Source organism: Urocitellus parryii, chromosome 9, assembly GCF_045843805.1.
Source record: "Urocitellus parryii isolate mUroPar1 chromosome 9, mUroPar1.hap1, whole genome shotgun sequence".
Classification (NCBI taxonomy): Eukaryota; Metazoa; Chordata; class Mammalia; order Rodentia; family Sciuridae; genus Urocitellus; species Urocitellus parryii.
Genome location: NC_135539.1, coordinates 94,976,049 through 94,998,683, shown reverse-complemented (window position 1 = coordinate 94,998,683; position 22,635 = coordinate 94,976,049). Strand labels below are relative to the sequence as shown.

At 34.1% G+C, this 22,635-nt stretch overlaps 1 protein-coding gene across 6 annotated transcripts in view; it reads right to left on the bottom strand.

Moving 5' to 3' along the window:
- Window positions 1-22,635, bottom strand: part of Enah (ENAH actin regulator) — a 146,044-nt gene that overhangs the window by 5,098 nt on the left and 118,311 nt on the right. The window contains exons 5-14 of one of the 6 annotated variants that reach the window (XM_026405725.2): window positions 19,787-20,061; window positions 17,647-18,444; window positions 14,698-15,011; window positions 13,736-13,875; window positions 13,558-13,615; window positions 12,484-12,532; window positions 9,180-9,246; window positions 5,899-5,961; window positions 2,465-2,543; window positions 711-768 (exon numbers count right to left, since the gene is read on the bottom strand). In XM_026405725.2, coding sequence (XP_026261510.2) covers window positions 711-768; window positions 2,465-2,543; window positions 5,899-5,961; window positions 9,180-9,246; window positions 12,484-12,532; window positions 13,558-13,615; window positions 13,736-13,875; window positions 14,698-15,011; window positions 17,647-18,444; window positions 19,787-20,061 — 1,901 coding nt within the window. The remainder of the gene's footprint in view (window positions 1-710; window positions 769-2,464; window positions 2,544-5,898; window positions 5,962-9,179; window positions 9,247-12,483; window positions 12,533-13,557; window positions 13,616-13,735; window positions 13,876-14,697; window positions 15,012-17,646; window positions 18,445-19,786; window positions 20,062-22,635) is intronic. The other 5 variants (XM_026405728.2, XM_026405726.2, XM_026405729.2 and 2 more) reach the window with 5 other exon arrangements.

The following is a 22,635-nucleotide window of genomic DNA, read 5'->3' as shown; positions in this document are numbered from 1 at the left end:
CTGAGTAACTAATTCTTAAGAAATTTTAAGGATTATATTCAAGTACACTGATTTTTTTTTTTTTTTTTTTTGTACTAGGTGTTGAACCCAGGGGCGTTTAATCAGCGAGCCACATCTCCCCGGCCCTATTTTGTATTTTATTTAGAGACAGGGTCTCACTGAGTTGCTTAGGGCCTCACTAAGTTACTGAGGCTGGCTCTGAACTCCAGAGATCCTCCTGCCTCAGCCTCCTGAGCTGTTGGGATTACAGGCATGCAGCACTGTTCTTGTCAATACATTGATCTTTGCAGCTTTCATTATCTAGATATTTGTTTTATTACAAAGATGATACTAATTCTTAAAGTGTATACATTTATTTATTTTCCTTTTTGTATACAAAAAAGAAACCAAAAACCCAATTCTGTGGGCTCAACATCAAGAGGACAGTGGGATAACATGAGTAGAGGTAACCTAAAGAAAAAATTTTCCCATCCAGTTTTTCAAATAACAGACAACATTTGAAACTTAAGGATCTTGTTTATCCTTATTTTTAGAAAAAATTTCCATTATAAGCTGGAGAGCTCCTCCCTGATATCCTAAGCCAAACAAAGAGCTTGATACTATGATAAAGTTATTATCTTTAAGTAATAAAAATTTTCTTTATTTGCATTTTCTTAAACACAGCTCTTCTTAATATTTTAAAGAGGTAGCAAATTTACTCAGAGACTTACCATCAATGAGCTCTTCTTTTAGCTTTGTTAATTCTTTTCTCATTTCATCTAAAATGTCCTAAAATATTAGAGAAAAACACCAGGTTGGGGAAGAGAAATTACTACTAAAAGGTTTCTTATTCATATAAAAATCTTAAGAATGTTAAAAAATGGGATGAGCCATTTTTTGTTTCCAGAGTCCAACTTTGGTAAATTTTTGCTTATTCTAGCCTAGCAAGATATGAAATAGAATGCTTTCTAAAACTAAAATAACTATTTTGTTATCCAGTGAAAAGTATGATTCAAATAGTTTTTAGAAAAGACAACAGTCTTCTGGTAGTAGTCTGAAAGGTAATATATAAAAGAAGTTTCAAGGAGGAGGATGTTACTGGACAATCGGCTCTTGGCAAATATTGGTTACCTGGTGTTAAGTATGGGGATTTCTTAGGAATCACCATAGCTGCCAAGCAATACTTCAAAGAATCTAGGATTCTTTTGGAGGGCATTTAGGATTTTTCAGGGGCTAGCTTAATGAAGCAGAGATAAAGATGGACAGAACCCTGCTGGACCCACACCATCCAACACAGAAGGCACCAGCCACACATAGCTCCTGAGCACTTGAAAGTGGCTAGTTCAAATGATATGAACCAGAGTTCAAAGACTTAGTATGAATAAGATAATGTGAAATAACAATAGAATTTCAAATATATTAACAATATACTGAAATGAGCTTATTTCAAATACATCAGGTCAAGTAAAACATTAATTTCACCATTTTAAAAATATTACTAGAAAAACTTAAAACATGTATGTTGTCTACATTATATTTCTGTTTTAACAGGGATGCCCTGGATACTTCTTCAAGAACTGTGGATCTGAAGCTAAATTGGTGAAAAACAACTATCTTTGGAAGGATTAAGTTTTAAATTATGTGACTTTAACATTGCAAACTTTAGGAAAAATTAAACTGCTCTGTTAAGATTCATTAATGAAAAAAATTTTCAATTATAAAATAGCAAGGAAACCGAGACACAATGGTTATTAATGTGAGCTAATAGATATACTATTTTCAGATTAAACTTCAAATAAACCCTCAAATTCAATCTATTCCCTTTTTCTACTCCATTACTTCAGATAATTTAAGAATTTACCATGTGTTCAGACGTGTGCAAATGCTCAATGTTAAAGCATTTTCAAGAAATGAAAGACATACTTAATATAAAGCAAAACAAGGTCTTGATTATCAATGACCACATGCTTTCCTTTCAAATTACATAAAATTTAACATTTCAAATAGTTTTTCAGTTCAAAAATTAGGTTTATCTAAAAAAAATTATTTCATCTCTTAGAAATAAGACTTTAAAACTTGCACTCTCATCACCTGTTACTCCTTCCTGAGTATATAGGTATTAAATATAATGCATTATGTATTCAAAGTATAAACAATATCTTTTTCTTTTAAAAAACTGAGATAACTGCACACATTTGTTTTGTTACCTGTATACTCTCATAATACTTTGCATAAATTCCTTGACATGAAATTGCTAGAGTCAATGGCTTTTGAGTTGCTTCCCCAAAGTGCCTCTTAAAAAGCAGAAGTATGAGAGTGCTTATCTCCTCACGTTCTTACCAAACTGAGATTTGTTGAGCCCATTTTCCCCAAAATGGTAAGGGAAAGTAGAAGCCCATGGTTTTCTTACAATTGCACACAATGCACTTACACATACAAGGTATCTTTTAAAAAGAAACCAGTCCAAGTAAAGGAAAGCACCCACCTGCTTCAGTCTGTCATAGTCAAGTCCTTCTGTCTGGACTCCATTGGCACTGGGCTGTGATGAGGGTGTGGATTTTGGTCTGTACAAATGTAATTTCCAGGATAGGTTAAACCACACTTATGATTCTATGAGCTCATAAAAAATTGTAACTTTACCAACCCAACACCAGATTTAAACACATTTCTTAAATAAAACACATTTTGTTAAAAAGTTAAGTGTCAAAATCATGGGACTGATTAGAACAGAAAACCAATATTTTTAACTTTTTTACATTAATCAATAAAAAAAATACAAAAATTTGAATATTTACTGTAAGACACTTCTGTTTACAAATTCTATGCCTCAGTTTACAGGAAGAAAACATTTTAATAAGCATGATTTCTTTGTATCTTTTTATTCCTTTTTTTTCTTTCTTTTCTTTTTTTTTTTTTTGTTTGTGGTGCTGGGGATTGAACCTGTGGCTTTGTGCATGCAAGGCAAGCACTCTACCAACTGAGCTATATTCCCCAGCCCTCACCTTATTCCATTTCTAGCATTAAAACAAACAAGAATGTTGAAAGAATGATAATAAGATTAGCAGTACATTCATATCTAATTGGCTATGTGGCTATTTCCCTATAAGGTTTTTATAGAGACATCATTTGAATGCTGTTTCAGACCAAGTACTTCTAAAAACTTACATGGTTTAAAAAAAAAAAAACTCAACAAGGAAATGATAGAAGCTAATGACCAATAATAATTACACACTTAAAAAAAACTTAGCTTCTATTAAAAATTTTACATGACAAGTCTTAGAGATTAGGCATATTTTAAGCAAATGTTTCAACACCAAATAAATCAGTCATGCCTCCCTCTCCAATACTGGCAATAAGAGAAAAATCCTCAGTGGAAGACCTGAAGTTCTCCTTTATTTTCTGGTTTAGCACAGAAGTGGCCAATCTCTAAGAATCATAAGTCAATATAATTCGAGACCATTTATTAAATCCACATGTATCTTCAATTTTGGAGAGTTCCAACATTAGAAATCTGAACTTTTTCAATGTTATAATTTCATAATTCATAAAATATAATGCCCATAGGCATTGCTCATGAAAACAAAATACTGGGTTAATTTATTTTAATACCCAAACATAGTACTGCTTAAAATGTCATTATGAATAGGTATTAGGTATCTGCTTATATGAACAAAGGAAAACAATAACTTTCTGATAATGTTATCCAACAAGCAGTGAGTTAGGCACTGAAGAGGATAAGAAGATTTGTATGAAATATTTCCTTTCCTCTTGTGAGGATATACCTTCTTATTATGTGAAAGAGACAACTTAATTCCACAGTCATTTAAGATTTACTGAGATTCACAGTATGTAAGTTCTTTTTTTTCTTCTTCTTTTTTTTGGTGGTGCTGGGGATTGAACCCAGGGCCTTGTGCATGCAAGGCAAGCACTCTACCAACTGAGCTATATTCCCTGGCCCCACAGTATGTAAGTTCTAATATTTCTGTGCAGTCAACTCTAGTAAATTTTTTTTTTTTAAATATTGGGGATTGAACCCACGAACACTTTGCCACTGAGCTATGCCCAGTTCTTTTTTTCTTGTATTTTGAGACAAGGTCTCATTAAATTGCTTAGGGCCTCACTAAGTTGATGATACTGGCATTCAACTTACAATCATACTGTCTTAGGCTCCTCAATCACTGGGATTATAGGTATATGTCACCATATCTAGCCTCCTAGTAAATATGCTTGAAGGTTGACAAATTGCATTCTATGTACTCGTGCTATCTATTCCTGCTCTCCAGAATTAAATTACTAATTATTGTTTTGTTTTTAATCATATTTAAGTAGCATAACTAACTAGCTATTTTCTCTGAAGCTATATAATAAATATCTCCAAAATTCATGTGAACAGCTATAATATGCTACATGACTGAGCAGTATGCTGTAAATATATCCTATTTCTAAACAAGTAAAAAATTATAAGTGTTATAAACAATTGAAGAAACATGCAATTTTTATAAAATTTAATTCATGCTAACATGCAATCCATCACCACCACCACCATGAGAATTAACTCAAGGGGGGAACTTTTCATACTGAAGGAAAGACGTAATCACCACTTTTTTTAAAAAAGGTTTTTCAACATTACTATGTGTACGATGTGTGAAAGAAGTGAGAAGATTTCATTGTTAAATACTATATTTCTAGCAAATTTTCTCAGTAAATAAATATTTTATTTAGAACAATTACTCTAACTCAGTATAAAGCAGGAAAAACTATTTTATTACTGCAATATAAACATTTTATGGAGTTTTAGATGACAAAATTAAATTTCAAATGTTGATCATCATAGCATGAAAATAGTTATAACAGATAGGAATTTGATCAGAGTCTGATTACAGAACTCCTAATCATAAGCACCCCCTCTGTATACTATTCAATTCATGTTTTTCAGTAAACTTAATGTGTATTTTATAAAACAGATGCGTATGACAACATGAATATATTTAATGTTTTCTTAACCCATGTCTTCAACATAATTAATAACAAAATACAAGGGTTTCTCAGAGGATTGTATTGTTTAATAAAGAGTGTTGACTCTAGACACCTGCCTATAAAATAACTGTACCACAGTAAATTCCCATTCAGCCAAGTTCTATAAATAGCGAAAAAGTGCTTGGTTTCATTGTCAAAATTTTTATTATTTATTATTATTTTTCTATCTTTATGTATTTATTTATTTTTATGTGGTGCTGAGGATTGAACCCAGAGCCTCAAGCGTGTGAGGCAACGCTCTACCCACTGAGCCACAGCCACAGCTCATTGTCAAAATTTTTAATTGAGAAAGAAACAGATGTTTTATCTCCCCACACTTAATCCTTTTGTGTGTGTACACATGCATGCATGCAAGCTACACATCCCCTCCCAGCCCTGAATGATTCATATCTTTTAAGTTTTCTTCATTAAAAAATGGCATAAAAGGCACATCCTAGAAAAGAATCAGCTCAGGATATTAGGTTAAGTTATTAAAGATGATTTACTATACAGTATCTAGGAAACAGATTTTTCTCAAAGAATATCCAGAACTGTGGCTATAATAGTGTCCTGTGTTCTAGTAACAACCAGCACAAGATCTTCTTTTCCACGCTTTAAAAGCCTGTCTCATAATCATGAACAACCTAGACAATATATATGGCCTTAGATTTCCATTGTAGTTATTTCTGTTTTTTACCATTTTATATTTACCCTAGTCTGACTTCAAAGTAATGGCAGGTTTTTGTTTTTATTGAAGTTTTCAAAATAAAGCTAAAAATGAGAGACTCAATCTTCCTGAATATCCTTCTTGTGGTGATTACCAATCCAGGTAGAAAAAGCTCAGCCCTATCCTGAACATGTTATTTAAAAGTCTCAAACCACAAAGTCACAGCAGGATGATACCTGTGTAATGAATCATAGGACCTGTTGTCAAAAACAATCTGATTTTTCCTTGGAGAATCCCGTCTATGGAGGGGAAAACCATTTAAAGGAATATACAATAGAACTTTAAAAAAATAATCCTCATGATGTTAATGCTTTACAGGTTTTTTAGTTATAGCAAACAAAACAAGAATTAAAGGAATCTGTTATCCTTAAAATAATTGTTTTCTTCAATAAAAAAAGATATGTTGAGACTCATTTTACTTATGTGAGGATACCATTTACTTGACAATTACAGAAAAATTTTTAAAAATTATTACACAGTAGCACTTTTGTAGGCCATAGGCACAGTAAAACTTACCAATTATTCAACCAGTATTAAAACACAAAGAAAATTTTATTACAGTGAATATTAACTAATAGACTTAAAATCATTATGGCTTGTGACAAAATTATACTCAGATATATAAGGAACTTTTTTCCCCATTGCGAATACAAGGATCAGTAAGGTTCTTTTTATGTGTATGTTGCTGAGAATTGAACCCAGGGTCTTGCCCACGCCAGGCAAGCACTCTGCCACCAAGCCACACCCCTTGCCCCAAGATCAGTAAGTTCTCAAATTAAAACCATAGAAATAATTCACAAACTTTGCAATGTTATGTTCTAGTCATAGTTTGAAACATTTTCAAAAACCTTCTTGCTTTTATTATCCTGACATTTTCATTTAATAAATTCAGCATAATGCAGCACCTCAATATTACTTAACTCATCTTACCATAACATTCACATGGATGTTACAAAGAGAAATGAGTACTTTCACTACAAGGCAAGGATTAGATTCATAAACATAAAACAGCCAAGGTATTTGCTTTCAAAAAGAAGAGGGAAGGGCTGTGGTTATAGCTCAGTGGTAGTGTGCTTGCCTAGCATGTGTGAGGCACTGGGTTGGATCCTCAGCACCACATAAAAATAAATAATCAAAAAAATAAATAAAGGTTGGGCTGGGGTTGTGGCTCGGTGGGAGAGTGCTTGCCTAGCATGTGTGAGACACTGGGTTCGATTCTCAGCACTGCATATAAATAATAAATCAATAAAATAAAGGTCCATCAACATCCAAAAAATAAAAAATAAAGGTACCATATCCATCTACAACTAAAAAAAAAAAAAGTAGAGGGGAAGAGGGGAGATAACTTAAAAAGGCAATATAATTCTTCATCTTTTAAACAGATTTTTAAAATCTAAAGTTTAAAACTGTTTTTGGTGAAACTTTATTACATAAATGGTAGAAATATATAACCTATCAAAAGTAGTACAAGAGGGGCTGGGATTGTGGCTCAGTGGTAGAGCGCTTGCCTGGCATTTGTGAGCACTGGGTTCAATCCTCAGTACTACATAAAATAAACAAATGTGTTGTGTCTATCTATAACTCAAAAAATATTTTTTAAAAAAAGAGTAAGTAGTACAAGAGAGGTCAGGAAATACTCAGGTGTATCAGAATTTCTGTTTTGGTACAGGCTGGGAGGGAAAGCATCTAATGGAGTTGAAATATGATTAGCAAGATTCAACTAATCCATATAAAAAATGCTTTGAAAATGATGACCTTTCAAGCACTTAAACTTCCTTTAAAAGTATGGAGAAAAAAAATCTTTCCAAGAACATTTTTTCTTCACTAAATGAGACCAAACAAATCAAAGATCTTATTATATTTGGAGCATTTCTCTTTCATGTCCTTTCCAAGATACAACTTTAACCATCAACTCAGGCTTATTTTTAAATAAACTCACTTATCTGATTCCTGTCAATGAAGTAGAAATGCAGGGTAATGACAAAAAAAAAAAAAAAAAAAAAAAAAAAAAAGAAAAAAAGGAAAGGAAAGGTCTCTTCCCTGTCACAATTTAGATCTTCAAAGGACAAATGGCCATCACAGCCCTGTACTCTGTTATATACTTGAAAAATCAGGTTTCCTAATGTTCTACTGAAGAAAAAGTATAACTATTAGAGATATGATAGAAGGTCACTTCAGTTCTGTTCTACTGAAAAAACATGTTGACCAAAAGCAATTCTCTTCATTTTCTTCTGAGCTTAAATATAACCATCTTTCAGTTATTACAAACCAAAAGCTTTTATACATTCAAAAAGGCTTGGGTTCTTTGTGGAGCTTAAATAATTGTGTCATCACCAAATCTTCTTTGCTGCCAGCAAAAAAAACCAAACAAAAGCCAAATCCAAATTTAGATTTAGGACAACACAGAGCAGGTTTGTGATACTATGAAGTCTATCTTTGTACTTACTATTCTTTAATAGGTTTCTATAATTAGAGTCAAGTTTGCTTTTTATGAGGCAAAAATAAGATAGGTAGCTCAGAAAGAAAAGTTAAACAGTTTCTTTAGTCTCTAAATACATATCTTTTTTTTTTTTTTTGGTCTGGGAAAAATATGAGCCTTTTAAACTGTTTCATAAACCAAGAAAAAATTTCATCTATGTTTAAGACCTATGACTTAAATTCAGCCTTGATAATCAAGTATGCTAGCTAGGAAATACTTTGCTTGACTCTGCCCCCATGGTAGTTTCTGGGTACTATCTTTATAATTTGATTATGATTAGAAATTTCAACAGAGAGAGCAAATTTCTATTTCATAAATTCAAAGTTTTAAGTTTTATTCTACTGTTATAAACTACAGTCTTTTATCTCTAGCTGGTTATCAGTTTAAAATACTTGAAAAAAAAAACCCTTTGAAGGATGTCATTCAGACTAATGGGGAAATGTGAATGTATATTATATAGATATTATTGTTCAATGTTAAATTTCTTGGAGTTGTAATGGTACAACTCTGGTTACAAAGGATAAGTCCTGATTCTTCAGAAAAGCTAAAATATTTAGGGTAAAGCAGCACTTATTTGCAATTTGCTTTTAAACTATTCAGAAGGAAAAAAAGTATGAATATGTATATAGTTAAGATGAATGTGGCAAAATGTTAACATGTGATGACTATATGAGTATTTGCTGTAACATACTTTCAAGTTTTCCATAGTTTTAATTTTTCAAAATAAATAAATTGGGAGGGATAAAACTATTGTTAAAATTTCAGACCAACTGGTTAATAAATACAGGGTAAAATTTATCAGGCACTCACTAGTAAAAATACATTGGGCTCAGTGGCTGTCCAATAGTAGATGAATTACGATTATTTTATGTGCTCCTTTTGTGAAATTTCTAATCTATAATTCTTTCTATAGTAAAACTATATTTCCTTCTTTTTAGATACACGTGTAATATAAAACTTAGAAAAAAAAATTGATACCTGGAGATAACAGGTGACTTGCTGCCATTCATTGTATTTGTCCTTTCCCAAGGTTTTCTGGTTGGTTCTTCAAAAGAAAGGAACAAATGTTACTCTAAACATTTTTATGCGCTTTCCAGAGTTATTGTGAAACAATAAAATACTAAAATACCATCCTGTTTATATAGATTGTAGATAAAAGTTATTTAAATTCTAAACATTAATTTAAATAAATAAGAATTCTAACATGCAGTTTCAGACCTTAAAATAAGGAAAAATTAATAAGCAGACATTTCTCTAGAAGAATCTAAGATTACAAAATCTAAATATTATAGTTCTATAAACCAAATGGTAAGAAGTTTCTCTAATAAACATGTAATCAGAAAGATGAATGAGATAGTATCTACACTATTTTAATCTATTTTTAGTGCCAATAATAAAACAAAAAAAAATCTGTAATGTGTTCCTGTACTTCAGCAGTTCATAAATCCAAACAGTTCTCTTGGTAAAAAATTTTAAAAAGCTCAAAATAAATTTCAGAATCATACAATTTTATTATATTTCCTTCATAATCAATTCTTTGAAATTAACAGATAATTCAGTTAAATATAAGTAAACTCACTTTAAGCTCTCATTATAAGACACTAGGTACTGAATTCACTGGTTGCCTATGGTGCTTTGAACTTTTTTCTAATTTGGCTTACTCTCTGATGCTGTCATTGGTTTCAGTGGATGAATGGATAAAATGAGAAGTGGAAGAAAGGCATTTGAGCCATGTGAAAATCAAGTCTATAGATAAATTGTGATCTTGCTGTATAGTTTTAACCATAAAACTGCTGAGTTCCAATGTAGCTGCTCAACTGGCTTCTGCATTCTTTTAGGCATCTTTTATATAGTCTCTTAAAAATACATTTATGTGCAAAACTAAATGAGAACTCTTTCATGAAGAATGGCTTTTGATTCTAGATTTCTGCTATGTGCAGGCATTGTAAAATCTTCACCAATCTTGCGTTACTCATTAATTAATCACCTCTCTTCCCTTTTTCACAATACTTTTAAATTTCTTCTTTTATATTCTAACAGTTAACATATTCTCTCAATGACTGCCACAGTGGTGGCGAGATCCTGAGTTGGCTGGGGAACATCAAATAATCAGATGGTATCCAGGCCAGAATCAGAAACACATCTAACACACCAGCACAAAAGGTGAAAAGAGGGAAGTCCTTAGTAAAAATGAGGTACATCTTGAACAGGGAGGGGAACATTCATTAGGGCAGTGTCACCAAAGAGGCAGGTAGAAAGAAAAGTAATTCCAAAGAAGGTAAGACGCAGCGGCTTTTTAACCACTGTCTGAGGTCCTTTCTCAATTAGCCAAACAAGAACCCTCTTTTAATCTTAAACAGGCTCAGCTGGCTGGGAGAAATAAGGCCATCTTCTTTAAGGGGTTCTAGGTGTGTTTCAGGAGGAAGAGCCTAGGCTGGTCTTTGGAAACACTGGCAGAGCTCCCCAATTGGTTTCTCTGACTCAGTCTTTCCTGATTCTATATCACAATACTCACAAGTGCCATTTATGTGCTGAAAACAGTTCCAACTGATCATACATTAACCCAGTATATGTAGGATAAACTTAACTCCTGAGCTTTATCCTCAACTCACTTGTCCAAGAGGAATTCTCTACTCTAGACAGGTGAGTCTAGAGTTTTTTTTTTTTTTGTTTCCAACTCACTTGTCCAAGAGGAATTCTCTACTCTAGACAGGTGAGTCTATTTACTATCTCTTCCTCTCTTTTTGCTCAGCTTAGACTCCATGTCTTTGTTCATGACATACTTCCTGAAATATCATTCCTTCCCCTACTTTCAATCATACCAAATACTCTACGATGTAACAATGGCCCAGATAGCACCACATAAAATCTCTTCCCTCTCTGACATATTAATATTCAACATATGGTTATAAAAGATTAACTTTTCCTTAAGTGAAGCTCATCTTCTCAACTAGATTAGAGTTTTCTGTGCTCCAGGTCTTTATATTTCAGTTCTTTTTGGCCTATGAAGTGTCTGACACAATGCCAATTAAAAATACTAAGTGAAACAAGAGGGGGGGAAAAAAGGCCACAAGCTCTTCTGAATGAATTCATTGTATATGAATGCAAATACAGACAAAAATTCATGCTTTCATTTTTCATTTTTGAAATAAGTAAATATATGTTAGGCAAGAACAGTCCTTAAGCTGGGGCCCATGGATAATGTTCTGGGAATCAGGAATACTTTCAAACTGTGAGGAAATTTGTATAAAAATGATCTTTCCTTCTGGGGAGAGAATTTACAACTCTCATATATTTCTAAGATTCTGTAACCCCTTAAAGAATAATTTACTTCTAAATTATCTGTGGCTTTAATAGCTGTACATATAATTAATTTTGATTTATAACAGCAGACTGCTAAATAATGAGACAAAACAAAAAAATAATGAAATTGAGATAATAGAAATGAGACAAAAACAAAAGTATGTTTTAGAAATAAAACTCTAAAGGCAGCTGGAGTCTCTAAATCAAAATATGTAGGATTTAATGTAGATGTTTCTCTAAAATGACTTCGACAGACCACTGTAGATATTAATTTATCAATTTTATTTGTTACTTCATTCCAAAATAGTTAAGGAGGCAAAGAGCCCAGTTCTTAGTCTGATCAAATACAAAGAAGAATGAGTAAATATGTCACAATCTCCAAGATGGGAATCTTGGATGGAATATCACTAAGTATTTCCAGTAAAATATGTTTTGTTAATATTCTAAGTAACATATGCCATGTCCAAGAATTGTCAATGTCAGAAATTTTACTGTATTCAAAAAATGTTTCCCAAAAGCTTAAAAAAATTTTTAGCTTACAAATTAGAAGTTTTATTTTCTTGATTATCAACACCCAAAGGAATGGTTAAAATGACAACCTTCGAAATTTGAGAATGTTCTGAAATAGAATGCAGGTCTACTCACTTAACTTTTACCTTAAAGAACTATTAAAAATATTCCCATTGTCTAATAATGTATTTTCCTTGTTTTAGTGGACAACACACAGAGATGTGTAAAATAACTTTCAAAGAAAAATGTTGAGTTTTAACAGATCTCACATTACCAGAAAGAAAGCAACAGCAGCTTCTGAGATTATAAAAGCAGAGAAAAGTCAATGCTTTCAAGTGTAAACGAAGAACTTTAACATCTTAGTGACCAAGCAGTCAGTTGGTTCAAACATGGGAAAGGGGATATTTTTAATTAGGAAGTAATATTTAGGGAAAATTTATAAAGGTTAAAATATCTTTCCTGAACTTACCAGGTGTGCTTGTTGAAGAAGCCTTGGAAGTTACAGGCTCTGAATCTTCCTAAATATGCAGAAATATATGTATTAATATCACATTCACTATTGCTGTACTGATTTAACATTTTACATGTTCCCTTTCCATATTCTTTATGTCATTCCCCACTATTTCCTTCATCTATCTTCTCTTCCTTCCATTCCAACTTAGGCATCATCCTTCATACCTTCCTAACAATCCCAACTCCCATTGTCCACACAGCTCCTTTTTTTTTTTTTAAATTTTTTTAAGTTGTTGATGGATCTTTATTTATATTTATATGTGGTGCTGAGAATCAAACACACTGCCTCACACACACTATGCAAGCGCTCTACCTCTGAGCTACAACCAGCCCCCACACATCTCCTTTCTTGAGTTTCTCATGGAGAACCTGCACTAGCCAATGATATGAAGCCAGACAGATTTGAGAGATGGCATGAAAGGCAGTCAAATGGTGCAGGGAAAACAATTAGGTGTTGAACATCAACATATAGAACACATACAGAGCAAAGTTTGTACAGCTGAATGGGGGGTGGGGTCCTGGGATGACAAACTGTTGATTATTCAAATTCTTCATTTTGCATTAATACAAGGAAACTGAGAGCCTAAGAGATGAGGGGGGGGGGACGGGGGACAAAACCCTAGTAAGAGGTCATTCACTCATTTAAAGGTAGGGCGTAACAATAGAACTGATTCTATTATAGGTTTGAACTTCAGTGGTCTTCCCACAACTCCACATATTCAACTCATTTTAATAATGCCATTTTAATTTTGTAAATAATACTCAAAAGCCATTTTAAAGATATGCATACTTAAAAATAAGCAAATCTAAATTCAAACTAATTAAGTTCATATTAAATAATCTCTGACATGTTTTTGTAAGAAGCTGTGCTTGAGGGCTGGGGTTGTGGCTCAGCGGTAGAGCGCTCGCCTAGCGTGTGCAAGGCCCTGGGTTCAGTCCTCAGCACCACATAAATAAATATTAAAAAAAAACAAGAAGCTATGCTTGAATTTCATGTTTAAGGTGTGAGGGGTTATTTTTATTCACTTACACTTCTGTCCTCTTTTTGTTCTGCTTCTATTGTTGATCCCTTTTCAGCAATTCTTCTCCTAAAAAGATAGCAAATTGGATTTTTTAAAAAATCATCTCTTATTATAAAATATAAAAATTTCTCTAAGAGGGAAGAATTGACTCGTTATCTTCAGAATAAAATCAACAAAAATTCTCACCTCCTGGCCAGCAGGGCACTCATTTCTTCCATTAAACCACTACCCCCTAAAGGAAGTGGTCCATTTCCACGACTTGTATCTGTTTTGGATGAGTTCACGCTGATGGTACTTCCTCCACTTGGGAAAGAGGCATCCTCCATCTTAATGAAAATACATACACATAATGATTTCCTATTTTAGACAATCATACTCATGAATGTATTACATTAAAAATACAAGAAACATCAGCATTAATTTTAAAAAGTACTCAAATATTATTTTTTATAACCTTAAGCACCAATAAAGTGAACAGTATTAATTTATACATCAATGGAAGTTTTATCAAAGTTAACATTACTAATAATAAGATGAAACAATATCATGTCTTCTTGTACAATACACTGAGAAGGCCGTAACTGTTGGTATTTTTGCACCCAAATTGTATAACCTGAATCTGATATTGAGAAAAATTCAAATAAGTCAAACTGAAGGTCATCTAAAAAATGTAAACAATCAAAACATACAAAAAAACAAAACCCTGACAATTAAAAAAAAATGTCAAAAATTTTGAAAAAGAAACAAAGATTGAGGAACTGTCACAGATTAAATTTGGATACATTTGTGGACTGTCATATTCTATCAATGTGAAATTTCTTGATTTGGTAATTACACTATGATCATGTAGGTAAACATTCTTTCTCATTCAAAATACAAAATGAACTACTTAGGAAAATGGGCATGATGTTTCTATCTTACTCTCAAATTATGCAGATAAAAACAATGTAATGATAAAATGTTAACCTACAAATACAGATGACGGATTCACAGAAATCATTTATGCCACTCTGCAACTTTTCTGTAAATTTTAACCATTTTGATTTTTAACACAGGGTTTATAAAATTAGAATAATATATCCAGTATTTTAGATATTTAGAAAAAATAAGACAGATTTAAAAATAGAGTAATTTGGAGACATATTTACCCGTGACACTTTCCTAAGTTTTGCTCCAGCAATTGCAGCTGCAAGTCCAGTTAAAGGGCGATTGTCTTCTGACACAGATCCTGACACAGATCCGGAGAAAAATCCAGATGCGGGGAGGGGAGGGGCAGGAGGTGGTGGTGGAGGAGGGGGCACTTGATTAGGAAGTGGGGGAGGAGGAGGAGGAGGTGGAGGCCCGGAGGATGGCAGTGGAGGTGGTGGAGGAGGTCCTGGGGGAGGAGGAAGTGCTGAGGCCTGAGCAGGACATGGTGGGAGTGGTGGGGGAGGCGGGGGTGCAGGTGGTCCTAAAATAACACCTGCAAAGAAGAAATGTTAAAGACAGATCATCAACAATAGAGCCAAGTAATATTATTTTTTGTATATAGGTACACACAATGCTATGCTAAATTAAGTTGACTAATAAGTATATTAGTCAGCTGGGATTCAATTTATTACAATGTTTAAAGACTAAATCAGTTTTTTTTTTTAAATTTGTTTTAGTTATACGTGACAATAGAACGCATTTATGCACTTTGATACATACATACATACAGGGAATTAATTTCTCATTTTTCTGAATGTACATGTTGCAGAATCATATTAGTCATGTAGTTACATATATACATATAGTAATAATGTCTGTTTCATTCTACTATCTTTCCTATCCCCACATCCCCTCTCCTCCCCTCTATCTCACTTCCCTCTATCTAATCTAAGGTAATGCTAATTCTTCCCTAGTGCCCATCCCACCCTGCCTTATTGTGAATTAGCATCCATAAATTAGAGAAAACATTAGGCCTTTGGTTTTGTGGGATTGGCTTATTTCACTTCTCACAGTATTCTCCAACTCCAACCATTTACTGGCAAATGCCATTATTTTACTCTTCTTTAAAGCTAAGTAATATTCCATTGAGTATACACACCACATTTTCTTTATCCATTCATCTATTGAGGGACACCTAGGTTGGTTCCATAGTCTAGTTGTTGTGATGAGCTGCTATATGTGGCTGATTTTAAGTCCTTTGGGTATAAACCAAGGAGTGGTTTTTTTTTTTTAGTGTAGTTACATATATACATACAGTAATAATGTCTGTTTTAAAAACTGATCAGCAAAGGAAACAATACTAAATATATACTAAAATATAAAGCCAAATTTTTAGTAACTACTTATTTGAATGTTAGACCTTTAGTAATAGAACTATGCAACAGATCATCTAATAAAAAATTTTTCCCATCAGAATTTGGAAAATAAGCAAAATAAATGCTTGTAAAATTTGGGAGAGATAAGCATTCCAAACAAGTTATATAGTGGTAGTTAGTACTATTTGAAATAACAAATCCAAACAACCCATGTGAATTTAGGTGTTAACATATTCCACTATAATAAAGTCAGATATTTATTGTTTATAGACAAAGTGATTGGACTAAGAATATGAGTGAGAAGTGAGTCCTAGGCTCCAGTACCTTAAAAATGTTCTATATTTAAATCCCACATGTAGTCAAAAGTGACAATCATTGAAGGGAATTTAAAATCTCAAAATAACTCTCAGAAATAATAAATAATATAGAATATGAAGCGCAGAGTTGTTTTGGCCTTTGAAATGGGTATAGAAAGTGTTCAAGGCGCTAGGTGTAGTGGTGCAATGCTTGTAATCCCAGCAGCTTGGAAGGCTGAGACAGGAGGATTGTCGAGTTCAAAGCCAGCCTCAGCAATGGCAAGGCGCCAAGCAGCTCAGTGAATCCCTGTCTCTAAATAAAATACAAAATAGGACTGGGGATGTGGCTCGAGTTCAATCCCCAGTACCAAAAAATAAAAAATTCAAAAGTGTTCAAATCTTGTAAAAATCACAAAGGGAGTGAACAAGACTTTGATTTCAGAATATTGAACTACTAGATAATTCCCCCCTTAAGGTTTAAAAGAAAAACAAATGAAGTGCTATCTGCATACTGGGTGGTAACTGCTAATTTTTTCAGCCTAAGCAGTTGTACAGTAGAAAACATAAATGGTTCACAGTAGAGCACAGAGTAACAGGCTGTCCTGTGCAGTGTCATGAGTTCTGAGAATGAAGGAGGCAAAAAGGTCAGCTTCATCAGGCTGGTTTTTTCTCTCTAGTTCAGTGCTGATGTCAATAAAAACAAAACTATTCACAATGTTATTGTTACTTTTATTAGGAACTACAATTTTTAGAGAAGAGGTATATTTAGATCCAGATTATAAGACTGTTTCAGCATCCTCTCTAAATCCTAAATATAAAAATCTAGTGGGGATGGGGATTGTTAAGCTTATTCTTAATTATATCCTCCCCATCCTCCCTTCCCCGATGCCATGGAATAAGGTTGTGTTAAGGAAGAGTGGAAAATAACTGTAGAGAATGCTATTCTCTCAGTCATCTCTTCTCCCACTATGTCAAGTAAGTTTTGGTCATATGAAGCCACTACCGTTCCTACAAAGTCAGGATTGGTTTTTAGGGTCCAGGGGACAGCCATCCTCTGAAAGTCCAATATGAGAAGCCAAACACAGAAGAGGCCAACGTGAAAAGGACCCAAGGACAAAACTGCTCCAGTGGAAACACTAGGATGTTTCATCTTATAAATCTGTCTCAGAAAGTAAAGGAAAACAATTTATATTATACATTTTGTGTGTGGTAGATCAAAAGGGTCAAGTTAGTCTTCCTAGTGAAATTTAAGTACTAGAAAACACCTTTTATGATAATGCAGAGGATAACAAAAGCTAGTTCAATATGGGAATTCCCCATCAATTATCCCAATACAACTGATCTAATAGAATAAACAAAAATTACTTTTACCTTTAATTTTTTTAATTAAAAAAAAAAGTCGCATGGCACATAGACGTTCAGCTATTAAAGTCACCCTACCTTTTCTAGGCAGTTAAATTTGTTACTATGCAATACTCAAGTGATTAGTTGTTAGTAGCAATAATGAAAGCCTTACCCTGTTGGGCTGGAGTCTCGGCCGGCTGAGAGGCTGCCTGCAAGCCTGGCTCAGAAGCAGAGGAGTCTCCCAGCACAGAGTTTAGAGGAGTCTCCACAGAGGCAGGGGCAGCTGCAGAGGGAGAAGGGAGAACACTGGGCTTGGATGAGGGAGTTGAGGCAATAGGGGTGCTTGGAGGAGGAGAAGCTTGAGATCCACAGTGTGAGAGTGATGCGAGGGAAGGCAGTGGAGGCGGTGGCGGTGGCGGTGCTGCTGGCCCTGAGGTAGGCGGTGGAGACACTGGGTATGCTACTGAGTCCAGCAGCCCATTGGGTGCTGTCGGTGATGGAGGCATTTGGGGCACAGGAGAAGAAACACAAACGGGGAGGACAGGTCTTGGGCCAGTAGCTTTGCCGGGGGGACTGCTAATCATTATTGGAGGAGATGGAGGGAGGGGCGAGAAATTGGAAGTAGACCAGGCACAAGGCTTCGCAGCTGGAGACTGAGAAGAGGGTGTGTTCACAGGAGAAGAAGGTCGAGAGTTTTTGTTCAGAGGACGAGGAACTGTAGCATAATGGGGAAGAACTGGGTGGAAGGCTGAACCTAAAGATGTTGCAAAACGTGTCGCTGAGTGTCGCATTGGTGGTGTAGGGGGTGTGGAAGTAGGTGGCAAAGCAGTCACTACAGCGTAATCAGGAGTGGCATCTGACACTGGAGCTGAGATGACTTTAGCATATGATGGAGGAGGTGCTGAAGGAGGCTGGCAACTGGAATACTCAGGAAGTGGAGCATTATACAGGGAGCTGTCTGAAGATGGAGCTGGACAGAAGGTGGAAAGCAGCAGCAAAAGACAAGATAAAAAAGAAGAGAGAAAAAGGGAGCTAGTGAAGCCACGAAACCAGCAATCAGACAAAATGTATAAATGTAGACTACAGTTAGTACCAGAGAATTAGGCACATGTGCAAATAACCATTTTCACCCAAGAAAATTTTAACTTATAAATACATTATAAGATCCACAAAAGGATGAAGTTTTCTTTTTCTCTAATAAGTTAAATTGATGAATTTATTTTTTATAAGAAAAGGATAGTACAGTCTTAATTTTTTTATTTAGTCCACAAAAAGGACATTAAAATTACATGACTATGACCACAAACAGAATTTGGTTGCTTAAAAAAAAAAAAAAGACAAGCAGCAAGACTGGCAAAATATTTACTACAAATGGTGAGGAACCTAATTCAATGCTTATTTGTAGAAGTTTTGTTTTGGTAGCCATAATTCCAAAAAATAGTTAGGCAGTTATAACAAATGAATTTAACTTAAACAACAAACCAACCGATATTTAACCAACCCACATTGGAACTTTTGATATAGGCCACAAGGAATTAAAATTCTTAAAATCCCACAAATGTTATTATACCTTGAATATTCAGTTATATTTCAACCTTATGTCTTTCAAAAAATTCCAACAAATTTAGTAATTTTCATAAATACTAAAAAATATATTTAAATAACCAGTCAGTTTTAGAATATTTTCATTTACTGCTTTAATTCCTTCTTCAAAAACACTAGACTACTATTAGGGTAATTTCTTTTTTTGGCAGGGGGTGGAGTAACTGGGGACTGAACCCAGGGGTGCTTTACCACTGAGATATATCTAAGACCTTTGTATCTTGAGACATGGTCTTTTTAACTTGTTAATGTTGGCTTCAAACTGGTGATCATTCTGCCTCAGCCTCCTGAATGGCTGGGATTATAGGTGCATGCTACACACCTGGCCCAAATTTCTTATTGCATGGTACTATAAAACTAGGTACAATATTTGAGATGATTTGAGTAATTTCATGAGGGAAATATCTTCTAAATTCATGCAATATAAAAAATTTTCCATAAAAACACTTATACTTTAATAGTCATTTATAAGGAGGTTAGAAGATTTAGAATGCCAGAATAGAAGTTTCCAAGAGCTTTCTTTAAGTCTTTAAGCAATCAGAGTAATAAAATGAAAAGGTTAAAGCAGTAACTGAGGCACATTTTTCATACTTTCAAACTGTATTGCTCAATGCTAATCATCTCACATGCGAAATATACTAACATAAAATTACACAGAACTACATCCAAGCTTGGATGCAAGAACACACAATTGTCTCTAAGCTCCTTACCAGCATTTGATACTCTGCGTTCTCTTTCCCATTCCAACTGTTCCCTTTCCAGCTGCTCCTGTCGCTCCCTTTCTTGCCTCTCCCGCTCCAGGCGCTCTAGCCTCTCCCGCTCCAGGCGCTCCTGCCGGTCTCGTTCTTGCCTTTCTCTTTCCAGCTGCTCTTGTTCCAGCCGTTCCCTCTCCAGCCTCTCTCTCTCCAACCTTTCCCTTTCCATTCTTTCTCTCTCCAGCCTTTCCCTTTCCATCTCCTTCTGTCGTTGCTGTTCTTGCAGTTGCCTGAAAATGAAAATAATCCTCATTAGGATCATATTGACAGACTACTTCAGCACTTTGCACTAAAGTCTCTTTTTATTCTGTAATTTTTGTGAATTAAGTATTACAAATAAATGAATTTTCCATAATCATAAATCACTTTAATAACTAAAAAGCCAAGCCATTGATTTAATCATTTAGTGAAAAAAAAAGTTGTGAAATTACCATTTTCTTTCTCAAAAATACCATCTAATTTTAACTGTACAAGAAATACATGATCATTTCAAAAAATACTATGGCTAGCAACCAAGATAGTTAAATAAACATTTGCTAAATTAAAAAAAAAAGTTGAAAAAAATAAATTTAAATCATTAAACTCTCACATCCAGAGGCAACTATAATTAACATTAACATTACACACACGTACACACACTCTCTTTCTCTTTCTTGCTCACACTTCCATTAACTTTAAAAGCCAAATAAATTAGAATTCTATTTCCCTACTACTCTGAAATCTACTTTCTTTTTCCTCACTTAATATATTGTGAAAATTATCCTAAGGCACTGAGTTTGGTAACTTTATTCTCTAAGACAGTGTATAATGTTCCACTGTTTAATTCTCCTAAAGGTTAAATAGTCTCTTATAGCAGGATGTAAGTTATCCTAGTATCATTACTAAGACAGCAATAAAGTTATCTCCATCTTTGAATCTTCTTCCAACTGCTTCTGTAAGACCAATATTGACACACCAATTTGCTAAGAGGAAAGGTATAAACTTCTTAAGATTTTGGCCAGGTGTGGTGGCATCTGTTTGTAATCCAGTAGCTTAGGAGGCTGAGGCAAGAGGCTCACAAGTTCAAGACCAGTCTCAGCAAGCGCTCTGCCACTGAGCCACAATCCCACCCCCAAATACATAGATTTTTAAAGCTTATAATCCAAAACAGTAATTCAGTACTCCAGCCCTCCTACCTGTTTACTATTCTTTTAACTGTTCTTGTTTTATCTTTAGCTATCTATTTTCTTCTAATGGAAAGATGTTTCCCACAACTCCCTCACAACACATACTTCTCATAATACAGTCATGGGAAAACAATTTGGCCAAATCAATATTCAGGTTTATTAATATATATAAATATATCATTAACATATATTAATTAATATTAACATATAATTTTATATTGATCACATAATATTTAATTTTATTATAATTATGCAAGCATATAATATAATTACTATAATGATTTAAGTACCATTCACAGCTGAAACCACATAGTATTCTGATTGTATTTCATTTTTTTTTAAAGGGAGAGAGAATTTTTTTAATATTTATTTTTCAGTTTTTGGCGGACACAACATCTTTATTTTATTTTTATGTGGTGCTGAGGATCGAACCCAGCACCCCGAGCATGCCAGGCAATCGCGCTACCGCTTGAGCCACTCCCCAGCCCTCATTTCTTATTCTACTTCTTAGTTGTTGTTTTTTTAACCCCCCAAGTTAATGCCTATTTCTCCAAACCATACAGTGTTTCTAATACAAAAAGTTTCAGGTAGAAGGTCAGGTATGGGTGAGGCAAATTTGAAATAATTATTGAATAAATGCATTTATGACAAGGGTGTAATGACTTAAAAAGACTGTTCAATGTGCCACAATATTCTAGGGCTTTCAGTCTTTATAAGAGTATCTACTGATGTAAGAAAGGGGCCAGGTCAGGTGGCACACAACTGTGATCCCAGTGGCTTGGGAGTCTGAGGCAGAAGGATTCACAGCTTTGAAGCCAGCCTCAGAAACTAAGCAAGATTGTAAGCAATCTAATGAGACCCTGTCTCAAAATAGAAAACAAAAAAGGTTGGGGATGTGGTTCAGTGGTTAGCGCCCTGGGTTCAATCCCTAGTAACAAAAATAAAAATAAACTTAAAAAAGGAAAGAGTACAATGCCAGAGAATATTTCAAAGTTCACTGAATCAAGTATGTAATTCATACATCTACAGAAGATTCTTGTTTTATAAGAAAGAAAAGGGTTCAACATCTTTAGCTAATTTTTAGCTTACTCACTGAAAAGATGCCTGTCACATAATTCCCTAGGAAAGTGTGTCAAGCAGAACTTTTGACTTACAAATCCTATGGTATAAATAATTCCCTCCTAAATTGGATGAGTTATAAAGCTGATTTTAAGGTTTTTAATCTCCAAACCAAGATAGTTGTATATCATTTTAAGGAGAACTTCCAAATTTATAAACCTTGCTTTTCTCACAATTATCGATGCCAATTCACATACTGGTAATCCATGAACTATGGAATAATTCTGACAGGCTAATTTCTTTTAAGTTAGAATGTGAATTTTCATAATTTGAAAGTTTTTGAGAAAACAATATAATATTTTCCCCAAAACAATTAAGTGCCCATGACCAACATTATAAATACTAAAGCATTTGAAAATAATTAGACCTAGGTCCTTCTACCACTAAAATATTTCTCTCCAAAAGAGCTATCCTCAAGTGTAAACAGATGCACAAAACACTGGCCAACAATGAGATCGATCGCATGCATGTGCACACACATGTTGTTTATATTACTTCAAAGACTTATTTTCTTTTGAA